The sequence below is a fragment of the Salvia miltiorrhiza genome, chromosome 3 (genome assembly GCF_028751815.1).
Source record: "Salvia miltiorrhiza cultivar Shanhuang (shh) chromosome 3, IMPLAD_Smil_shh, whole genome shotgun sequence".
NCBI lineage: Eukaryota > Viridiplantae > Streptophyta > Magnoliopsida > Lamiales > Lamiaceae > Salvia > Salvia miltiorrhiza.
The window spans coordinates 20,568,312-20,580,747 of record NC_080389.1 but is presented as its reverse complement, the minus strand read 5'-3'; the positions used below and the strand labels follow the sequence as shown (position 1 = coordinate 20,580,747).

The 12,436-nt window shown below is 40.2% G+C and overlaps 1 protein-coding gene across 1 annotated transcript; it reads right to left on the bottom strand.

Annotated features, from left to right (window-relative positions):
- Positions 1 to 2,093: 2,093 nt before the first annotated feature.
- LOC131018516 (uncharacterized) lies at positions 2,094 to 2,852 on the bottom strand. Its single transcript, XM_057947233.1, has one exon. It carries the CDS (start codon positions 2,850 to 2,852, stop codon positions 2,094 to 2,096), a length of 759 nt encoding a protein of 252 aa, XP_057803216.1.
- Positions 2,853 to 12,436: the final 9,584 nt, after the last annotated feature.

The following is a 12,436-nucleotide window of genomic DNA, read 5'->3' as shown; positions in this document are numbered from 1 at the left end:
TTCGACGTTCAAAACTCAAATGTCATCTTTTGAGCTCTAGATGATGAGACCAAGCTTTACAAGGTTCAGATGAAATGATACTCATATGTGATTTTAAATTAATTCAAATCTGTCAATGTAAAAAATTTGTAAAATAATAAATATTGTCTATATATAATTAATTACAAATGTGATACATCAATCCCTCTATCACATGCTTCATTAAATTTACATATTTTTTCTTCTCATTTTTCTAAAATCTTCAATCCCACATTGAGCTTTTATAAAATTTTATCAAATGAGAACTCATATAAAAGATACTTTAATTATCCCAACAAAGGATATTTCTATTATCTCAGTAAAAAATTAACATTTAATTGACATAAATAGTTGAAATTAATATAATTTAAAATTTATTACATTAAATTAAATTAATTAATAAATAATTGCATATAAAGATAATTTCATTACATAAAAATAATATAAAATAATTTAAATAAGAAGGTAAAGTGACTTCTCGTTGAATTTTAGTGAGTTATACACTACTATTACGATTACCATTACTACTTTTTGATGCTACTACTAATAATAATAATAATAATAATAATAATAATAATAATAATAATTTATACTTAGTACACCTAGAAAAATTTGTCCTCTTTCGAGAGTTCGAAACACACGTACGAAGTTGAGGGAATGGTTGCTCAAACGGGGGCAAGGGATCCACACGTTTTCAATTCAATATTATTAATCTAGGCCCTTCATTTTATTTTATTTTATTTTATTTTATTTTATTTTATTTTATTTTTGAATCAAGGTTAAAATGATGTCATTTTGATCTCTTAATTCTACATATATTTTAAAACAAAATTACAACTAAGCCTCGATGACGATAGTCAGCATGGATTTGTTAGAATTTAATTATCAAATTTCTCAGAGCTTACACATTTGTGAAGTCAATACTTAATTTATCCATATTATGAGATTATTTATGAGTTCACTAATTGAATCAATATATACATGATTTATCCATATTTTGAAATTACATATAAATTAAGTGATGCATTAATTTGACTCGTCGTGTTAATTTATATGAATCAATTTGTTTTTGAAGTAAACCACGTTGTAATGCACGATTCCTACATAAAGGGCAGATGAGCATGAGTCAGGCCTCGAGTTGATGGAGCTTGCGTCAATTGATTTGAGTCAGTCGATGTGGATGCCCTCAGTTCTATTTCAATCTTTCAGCAATTGTATTACTCTATCTCAATATTTTCAATTGATCAATTTTATTTTACTTTTATCAAGTTCTGTCAATTATATCAATTGTATATTAAATCATTATTGTAAAATTCTTATATACAATTTATTTTTCGCATGCAAAATAATAGGTCATCTCCGGCATATCATGTCACGACACAACTGTTAGAGTCAGTGGCAGATTCAGGGGGGCTGCCCCCTCCCATTTTTTGAGGTTTTAAAAAATATATATATAAATAGATATATTTTATTTTATATATCTATATATATGTGGGGTGTGGTTATAATGAGAACCACACTTATCGTGAGAACATAAGAACCATTAAAATCAATGCATCTGCTATATAAATTAATGCATTCGCTATTAAATTTAATGCATCCGAAAATAATAAAAATTTTGCTCCCTTCAGGATTCGAACCCAGGATCTGCATCATCTTGGTTCATCCACTAAGATGATGCATCCACCGTAGATCTTGATGATCGAATGGCTTAAAATGGTTCTCCGTTCTAATTTTATTTAGTGGTTCTTATTTGAACCTCTCCCTATGTGTATATGTGTATATAAATAAGAAAAAATATACCCATCATCCATATTAATTGCTTGACATTGTACATTGATTTTGTTACATTTATGTTATTTTTATCTCATTTTTTTCTTATTTCATTTTAATGTTGAATTTGAGTCAGTTCTAAAGTTAAAAGTAAAATTACCAATTATATTAACAATTAAAATTAATTTATTTGTTCAGAAAATGAATATTCTTTTAAAAACATGCATAAAAGTATGTTTTTTTTTTTGATCAATCAAAGTTTTATTCAAGAAAAAAACCGGTACCAGAAGTACCATACAACATCAAGCCAGAGGTGAATACTCATTAGAGCACCACATGGAAAAAGGAACGTTTACCTCCACAATGTGATACAACCTATTCCAACTCCACATGCTACTTTTGATATCATTAACCAGAGAGAGCACTCCCCAATGTTTGTTCTCCCATCTACTATCATTCCTATATTTCCACATCAACCAAATAGTTCCAATCCAAAGAGCAAGAAGAAACTTTCTGTTATTCTTACCTTTACCCACTCCGATGAACGACTTGAAATGATCAACAATACTTTTTAGCTTTGCCGTCTCGATTTTGATCCATTGTTGAATCTGATCCCAAACCAGATCGGTCTTCGGACAATGGAGAAAAATGTGATCATTAGTTTCCTCCCTCGTCATACACGCATTACATCCTTTCTCTTCCTCTCCGATCGGGACTCTTCTTTTGATCAAGTTATGACAAGTTGGTAATCTGTTGCATACAACTCTCCATGCCGTCACTCTTGCCTTATGTGGTACCAAAGCCGACCAAATCTGAGCAATCTCCTCTGCGCACTCCGTCGATTGGACACCTTTAGCTTTAGCACATTCCTCATAAGCTGCTTTTGTTGAGAACACACCATCTGCTGTGCCACACCATTTCCAGCCGTCCCTGTAATCAAAGCAAGGAGAAAAACCACCAATCACAGACATCAGTTCATTCACCATCTCCTTCTCCCTCTCGCGCAAATCCCTTCGCCATTTGAGGTACCACTCCCAACCTTCCCCCTCCCACTTCCCCATTCCCTCCACACTGACTTTTTTTATCAACGCTCAACTGAAAAAGTCTAGGAAATAAAACCTTGAGGGGACTTCTCCCGACCCACACCTCACTCCAGAAATTGACATCTCTCCCATTCCCCAACACCCTCTGAATGTTACCAGCAAACCACTCTTCTCTTCCCTCTCCCGTCTTCCCCACAATTTTAGACCACCACCCCTTCATCCCTCCCCTTCGAATCCAGCCTCCATTCCCCCCTCTCTCCTCTTGACAGTTCCCCGTACAAGGATTGGATCACTCTCACCCACAACGCCTTCTCCTCCACCAAGAACCTCCACAGCCATTTAAAGACAAGAACCTTATTAAACCATTCGAGATTTCTGAACCCCAAACCCCCCTTATTTTTATCCTGGCAAAGAGTATCCCATTTAAACCACGCAATAGATTTAGACACCCCGCTCCCCCCCACAAAAATCTCCCAAAGATCGACTTGAGCTCGTTCAAAACTGACTTAGGGATGACCGTGAAGGAAAGCTGGAACACAGGGATGGCTTGCAGAACCGACTTCACAAGGACGATGCGACCTGCTAGATGTTTACCTCGTATTTGGGCAGTTTTTGCGTATGTTCTGCTGTGCTTACGAGCGTGTTTTCATGACTTTTACCTTCTATTTCACGTGCTCGATGATCTTTTGGGTATGCTACTGTCGTATGCAGGAATTAGGAGTTACCGCGCGTGTTGACATCGTTTGGAGCAGTTTCGGAGGAAAAGCTCACGGCCGCCGCCGTCCCACGGCCGCCGCCGTATACGGCGCCGCCGTCCCACGGCGGCCGCCGTCTAGACGGCGCCGCAGCCCCACGGCGCGAGCCGTGCATGTTTTTGGAGATTCTGCGAAAGGCCATCACGGCGGCGCCGTCTCACGGCGGCCGCCGTCCACGGCGCCGCCGTCTCACGGCCGCCGCCGTGTCTGTTCAATTCCGGGAGTTACGGATTTTCGTATAAAAACCCATTTTTAGGGTTTTATTATGAATTCACGAACCCAGCAGCCTCCATAGGCGATTTCCACCTTCTTCTTAAGGTTTTTAGAGTTTCAAATCAATTACTTTCGATTGTGGATTCATTGGATTGCTTTGGATGTCAATTAACATTTCATCCGATTGGATTTCCTTGGATTGCTATGTTTTGTAAGAACTCCCTTTGATTCTCTTTGTTTATGAATCTTTTGGTTAATTAAGTTTTGTGTTTTATGCTTTGATGAATGTGATGATTGGAGATTATTATTGTTGAATTCATATAATCAAGATTATCTAAACTCAACAATAATAATCTCCAATCATCACATTCATCAAAGCATAAAACACAAAACTTAATTAACCAAAAGATTCATAAACAAAGAGAATCAAAGGGAGTTCTTACAAAACATAGCAATCCAAGGAAATCCAATCGGATGAAATGTTAATTGACATCCAAAGCAATCCAATGAATCCACAATCGAAAGTAATTGATTTGAAACTCTAAAAACCTTAAGAAGAAGGTGGAAATCGCCTATGGAGGCTGCTGGGTTCGTGAATTCATAATAAAACCCTAAAAATGGGTTTTTATACGAAAATCCGTAACTCCCGGAATTGAACAGACACGGCGGCGGCCGTGAGACGGCGGCGCCGTGGACGGCGGCCGCCGTGAGACGGCGCCGCCGTGATGGCCTTTCGCAGAATCTCCAAAAACATGCACGGCTCGCGCCGTGGGGCTGCGGCGCCGTCTAGACGGCGGCCGCCGTGGGACGGCGGCGCCGTATACGGCGGCGGCCGTGGGACGGCGGCGGCCGTGAGCTTTTCCTCCGAAACTGCTCCAAACGATGTCAACACGCGCGGTAACTCCTAATTCCTGCATACGACAGTAGCATACCCAAAAGATCATCGAGCACGTGAAATAGAAGGTAAAAGTCATGAAAACACGCTCGTAAGCACAGCAGAACATACGCAAAAACTGCCCAAATACGAGGTAAACAACCCCCCCACACTTAAATCCTTGCTTGTCCTCAAGCAACAAACACACAATCGAAAGGAAACCCACAGGCAATTCTTCTTACCAATCAAACTCAAGCCAATCCAAGCCTTCCAAGAAATCAATGTCCCCCAATCAAGTGTTCAAAGCTAAGATTTAAAAGTGCAACAACAAGGTGATACAACTCAATCCGATCAGACCCAGTTCTCTGCTAAGGGTGAATTTCCTAATGCAATTCCCTTTACAATCATGTCTCATTCCCTTTCATATTCTTTCACTATTCGAATCAGAGCTTTTTTTTTTTTTTTTTTTTTTTTTTTTTTTTTTGGGTTAAGTTATTTTCGCTCTTAATAGATGGGCCATAATTCACGAGATTTCACTTTTGGAGGTTATCCAAAATGTTCTCGTGTGGTTTCCCATGCTCATAATGAAATCATTAGAGGAGCAGAGACCCAGACTATCAGAAGCTCAACAACCAACCAAACATTTCACAACAGAGACAGATATTAGGAAATTGCACTGAAAACACTCCCCTTAGCATCTACCGGACAAATCACGTCACGAGTTGCTCATCAGGGTGTTGCACCAAAACCTTAAACTTATTACACTTCCTAGGGAGCAAATCAATCAAGAAAAACGAGGACAACAATCCAAACAGACACAAACCAGAATCGCCAATAAGTCACCATCAATCATGTGATGTACTTAAAAACAGGCAAGAATAAAAGAGAAGGGGACCATTCGCCCCAAGACAAGCTAAACAGGGCACCACCACCAAGCATGCAACGAATTGAAGAAGCATCAAAAAGACCGCATGCGGCACAACCAACAATACAACCAAGACAGGACCATACGACCCCCAAAACTCATAAATCATGCCCCTCCCCCACAGAGAAAAACATGCACTGTCCTCAGGGCACAAAAAAGAGAAAGGTTAAGAACATCCCTGGATAGGAGTGCAGCCAACACGGCGACGGCGGAAGAGAGGGCGGCGACCACAACCTGTAAAACGAGCAACCAGAAAAAGGCCCACAAAAGAAGACAGCATAAAACGAGAAAGAAAGGAAAACAAAGTAAAAGGAAATAAAACAAAATGTACAAAAGTGGGTAAAAGGAGTGCTCAGTTGGGGCCCCGCGGGGGGCCCGGGGGAGGGTGCCAGAACTGGTCCTGGTTCTGCAACGAGAAAGCGGCCCACTGTCTCTCTAGGTCGGCGAGGTAGTAGTTGGTGTCGGTTAGTCCGTGGTTGGCGTCAGTGAGGCCCAGGTTGTATTCGCCAAACCGAGCATCAAAAGACGACACCTGTTCGTTAATTGAATCCTTGTTTTATACTTTTGATGGATGTAAGGATTAGAGATGATTGTTGTTGAGTTTAGATAATCTACGTGATTCGTAGTTCGTTGCTATTGCTTACGTTTTTCCCTTCTTGTTGGTGAAAGTTTAGAGATTTCTTTTTATGGAGATTAAGATTTTCTTTGCATTCGAATCTTATGCTTGATTTAGTTTCTTGCCTAGGTAGTTATTAATCTTTGATGTTTACAAGTTTATGATCGTTTGGTTTAGTGTTGGAGTTGGAAACTCTTGTTGATTTCGTTAATGTTCAAATACCATGTTCTAGTTAGTTCGTTGTTGAGTTGCTTGCGGAATTCTCTTGGATTGTGTGTGTTTGCTTTACATTCATTTGATTAAATGTTAATATGTTATTTCGCCTAGATAATCATTGTTTATGGTGTTGAATTGATGATTGCTTTCTAGATTGCTAGTTTAGAACCTTAGCTTTGTTTTCCTTCTTGCGTTCTTATTGGCTTCCTATCTTTTGCCTAGTTAACTTATATGCTTTATTTTAATTACGCATTAGTTAATCGGAGAGAAAGTGTCAGACCCAATTACCCGATTAGAGTGTTTAGGTTTCTTTTAAGTTTCTTGTGAGCAATACGATTAGAGCCCTGCTAAGTCTTCCTTGTGAGACGACTTGAGTCACCTTACCACCCTAGGACGACCTCGTATAAATTCGAGTCCATCCGTTAGGTGTTTTTGGATGAGTCACTAGACACAAAGAATTCTTCTTCCATCCCCTAATTTTCTTCAAAACTTTGTCCACCATGAATTTCCAATCCACACTACAGTTAATTCTTCCCCCAACCTTAATCCCGAGGTAATTGAAGGGGAAAGTGCCCACTTTACAGTTAAGTGCTTCTGCCCATCTTCTAAGTAAGGCGTTTTCAACTCCAACCCCCATTAGATTGCTCTTGTCAAAGTTAATTTTCAATCCTGACACGAACTGAAAAAATCGGAGAATCCTTTTAATACCAACCACATTCCGTTCTTCAGCTGTCAAAAGAAAGATTGTATCATCTGCATATTGCAGATGAGAAACCGGGACTTTATCCTTCCCCAACTCTGCCGGAACCAACATTTGTCGTTCAATTGCTTTCTCCATCAAAGCGTTGAGCCCTTCTGCAATCACTAAGAAGAGGAAATGGGAGATCGGATCTCCCTGTCGAAGGCTACGCTGCAAACTGAAAACCCCCGTAGAAGAGCCATTCACCAACACACTACTTGACGCCGAAGAAAGACATCCCCTAATCCAAAGCCTCCACTTGTGATCAAAGTTCAAAAGTTCAAGTAGGGCATCTAAGAAATCCCATTGAACTGAATCATACGCTTTTGCAAAGTCAATTTTGAAAAAAATCCGACCGATTTTCTTTTTCTTTGCTTCCGCAACTGCTTCGTTGAGAATAACCGGTCCATCATGGATGTACCGACCTTTGACAAAAGCACTCTGCTTATCCGAAATAATTGAGTCCATCACCCTCTTCATCCTCTCCGCGAGGGTCTTCGCAATGATCTTGTATAAGCTGTTAATCAATGAGATCGGTCGAAAGTCATCAAGTTTCTCCGCCCCTTCTTTCTTTGGAATAAGAACAATGAAAGAGGTGTTGCTTCTCTTTGGGATTCTCCCATTCTCATGGAATTCATCCAAGACTTGAAGTAGATCATCCTTGACCGTCGGCCATGCGTTTTTCCAGAACGAAAAGTTGAACCCGTCGGGTCCCGGACTCTTGTCTCCACTACACTTCCACACTGCCTCTTTAATCTCTTCCATCTCGAACCCCCTACTCAACCATTGCCGTTCATCATCAGAAAGTTTTTTCTTAAGGAAGTCATTGGGAAGGTTTGGCAAATGTCTCTCCTTCCTTTTGAAAAAGCCTTCAAAGTGTTCCCGAACATTGGTTTTGACCTCACTAGGATTAGACACCCAATGATTCTCGAAGACTAATCCTGCAATTTCGTTCCTTTTCCTCCTTCCCCGAATTGCCCGATGGAAAAACCCCGTGTTGAGATCGCCATTCTTGAGCCATCGAACCTTAGCTTTCTGATGCAAGACCCTAAGCTTGTCCTTCAATTGAAGGGTAAGGTTTGCTTGAATCTCATTTCTTCGGATGATCTCGGTCTTCCCCATCTCGTTTCTTTCATCTTTCTGATCAAGGTTCAGCAATTCAGCCTTAAGATCTTTGATTCTCTCATCAATATTTCCAAATGTCGATATATTCCAAGCTTTCAGCTCCGATTTCAATTTCTTCAATTTTTCACTGACCACGAAGCATCTCCACCCCGTCGGTCTGTTCTCTGTCCACACATCTTTGACCTTTTGATCAAACTCCGGGTGAGACATCCATACGTTGAGAAAGCGGAACGAACGTGGTCCCCAATCTTCTGTTTTTGACATCAGAAGAATGGGACAGTGATCGGAAATGGTTCGTTGAAGACCACGTCCAGTCGTCCCCTCCCACTGCCATAACCAAGAGTCGTTGACCAGAAATCTGTCCAGTTTACTTTTGCACTTTCCATTCGGTTTGAACCAGGTGAACTTGCGTCCTTGAGATCTGATTTCCGACAGGCCACTTTCACAGATAAAACGGTCAAAATTTCTAGCCTCCGCTGCCCCAAACGAGTCCCCATCTCCTGCTCTTTCTTCCCGTTTCCGGACTGCATTGAAGTCACCCATCACACACACACATCGATCTTCATTTTGTTCCACAATTGTTTTGATAAGATCCCAGAGGATAGCTTTCTCCCCCGCACCAGCAGGTGCATAAACATTGATCAAACAACACCCAATATCTTCTAAAATCCACTTCCCATTCACAATAACCGCCCCATTGATCTCCCACTTGCTGGACACTTGGAAGACCTCCTCATTCCACGCACAAACCAAACCACCTGACCTTCCATCAGAGTTTCTAACAGCAACGCCAAAATTATCTTTTCCCCACCAAGAGTTACAAATCGAAAGATTGAATTCAGTCATTTTTGTTTCTTGAAGACAACAAAAGTCAATTTTTTGCAAACGTATAATATCACAAACATCTTTCTGTTTCGCCAAACTCCCAAGACCCCTAATATTATAAGATAAGATATTCATGAAAACTTACTTTGATGACTCACAGCTGCGTTCTTCAAAAACCCTTTCTCTTGGAAAACAATTTGCTCAACCATTTGTTGATCTGATAGGGAGCTCGAAAACCCTAAATCTTTCCCCAATTGCCAAATGTTCGAGCTCTCAGAATCCAGATTAGCAATAAAGCTTCCCCATTTTTTCTTTACTTCCTCTCTTTCCCGCGCCTTCTTCAACTTCTTGAGATTTTTCTTATTGCTCTTACCAGCCTTGTTACCTGTTTTTTCCTTCCCGATCGCATCCCGAAAGGAAACGAGATTCTCCCCTGTTCCCGGAACCGAGACCTTGTCGACAAAGTCATGATCGGACTGAGGAACAGGATCAGCGGGAAGGAGCTCGATGTTGACCGCCGCCGAAGGCATGTTTCTCTCTTCCTCCTTTTCGATCATGTTTCTCTCTTCCTCCTTTTCAATCTCGATTTCTTTGCCCCTGTCCTTCAGAAATTCTTCTTCTTCTGAAAGAGGCGACCTTAGCCCATCTGATAAAACACTTCTGCCAGCTGGACCATTCAAAGTCTGAAATTGTTGGGCCAAAGTAGTAGAATTCGCCATCAGGCCTAACGCATGGCTAGAATGGGCTAACTCCACTTCAAAAGACTGGGCTTGATTTGGGCCCAAAACAGGCCCCTTTTCCAGATTTTCTAATAGACGCTCGGACCCTTCAGCCCCCAGATTGCTTCCAGATCGGGGAAGAGAATTTGAAACATTATCCACCACCTCCCTCACCAATGGAATCATTGCCACCGTGTCCCCAATGGAAACCTTACCGGAAATCGGAAGGTTTATGTCTTGAGAAACTGAATCGTCAAATTCATCGTCACTTTGCTTCGCCTTGTCCTCGATAATTGCGTCTGCCGGTGCCAAAGAATCTTCCTCCCACGACCAGCCGGATTCCGACTCCACATCATCGTCCTCCCTCTGGATATCCATCAGAGGATTGAAAGGTTCATGGATCTCCTCAATACGAATTTTGAAGCTAGCCCCCTCGATGCCACAATCCAGCACCCTATCAATAGAACACAGGCCCGTCGAAACTTGAACAAAAGCAACGTCGAGTTTTTCTCTCGACTTGGTCTCTTCATGCAACTTAAGGACAAGGCCAAAACTAGCACTTGCAACGTCGAAAAAACGAGGAATCCACGCTTGAAGAGGCACTCCGATCCATTTGGTCCAAATCACTCTTTGCTGAAAAACGTCGACGTGCTGCCTTTTCCGACTCCACAAGAACCAAAACGCAAGCCATTCATTCATCTCTTTGAGAACTTCTTCAGTAGGCGTCTCGCAGACACTTCGGATGAGCACCAAGCTCCCTCCTAACGAAGTAACTCTCAATTTTCCAAAACATTCTCCATTAATTTCATCCTTGATCTCGTCCCAAAGGAAGTCCTCTTTCAGAAAACCAGTAAAAACCCCATCAAGCCAACCAATCTCCTCCTTTGTTGGATTGAAAAGTAAGATTTCATCTGCACAAGGTTCCTTCCCTTTAATACCTGTAAGTGCTTCTTTAAAAGAAACTCCAACCTTCCTTTTTGCTTCCTCCTGGCGGTTCCTTTTCTCTTTACTCGTTTCAACCCTACCCTCATTTCTCGCAGGCATCCTCCTATCGCTCATCGGTTCTCTCTCGAATCTCGGTTTGGATACTCTTATTTTATAACTGCCAATCCATAGCTTGTTCAGTTCTTCAAGAAGCCAAACCATGTCAGTCACCCCCGCAAACCTGACGAAGCCAAAAGCTTTCCCTCGAAGATCTTTCTTTCTCGGACAAAACACGTCGAGAGGTTCCAATACCGTACCGAACTTTCGTTTTAGGAAATCCGGACTGCATCCTTCTGGCAAGTTATAAACAAAAGGGTGGAGATCTCCAAGTCCTTTCCGTTCACTTCCATGCATCTCGAACTATTTCTATCCCTTGCGAAGCCGAATCCACTGTCAACTTTCCTCCACCGTTGGCTTGGGTTCCTAGGGTTTGGATATGTTTTGTGCCTCACCGGGAAACGCTCGGGAAAAGGTCGGCCTACCCCTCTCCTCCTCACCTCTCTCCACTCACTCTCCATTCCGTCCTGCATAAAAGTATGTTTTTACATGCTTTCATTCTACTCGATGTTGAATTAATTTATTTCATGAATTGCAAACAATTATCTATCTATACTAATAGAAAAAGATCATAAGGCATCCTAAGGCACAACTTGTGGATTGCCTATTTTACCTCTATTACATATTTTATTTTAAGGTTATTTTACATATTATATATTTATAAGAATATATTAATTCATTAGATATTACACTTAATTTATGTAATATATATCTATAGCTATTGACAAGGCTTATAGATAAATATATCCATTCAATAAATTATCTAACAAAAGTAATGAATAAATAGATTTTCTAAAATAATAGATTATCAAATAAAATAACATTAATTACACGTACAATGTACGTTCTTTCTGCTAGTTATATTAAGTGATTGTTTAAAAAATGCATGAAAATGAAGTGTACGGAATGCTAATTTTTTTTTTGCTACGGGTACTCCCGCCCCCGAATCCCCGTGTAAATGTCTTCGGACACTGTAAATCAATGAATTCAGCCCCCTCCCCTCCCCAACCTCAAAATCCTGGATCCGCCCCTGGTTAGAGTGAAATTTCGATGATAAATCGATATAATTTTAAAAAGTTGGGATAGAATTAATAAGTAGGGGTGTAATCGAACCGAGCCGAACCAAATAGTGGTGTGTTCAAGTTTGGTTTGTTAAGTATCGAATCGAATCCCAAACTTTATTTGTCGAATACTTTGTGGCTCAGGAACTTAATCGAACCTACACTAACTTTCTAAATTTATACTTATGTTCAAAATATTGATTATTTTCTTTTGAAAATATATTATTTCATTCAAAATAATAAATATATTAATTAATTTCTTATAACAAAAAGAGTTTATTGAAGATTTAATACAATTATTATTATTTTTAGTAAATAAATATAAGTTGTACCTACTGATAATTTATATTTTTTAAGCTGAATAACTTATTAGCGAACGTGTTCACGAGCTAACGAGCCTAATACTACCAAGCTCAAGTTTGGTTTGTTTATTTATCGAACTTCTTTAAACGAATTTGAACGAACTTTTTTCGAGTCGAGCGAGCTCCGAATA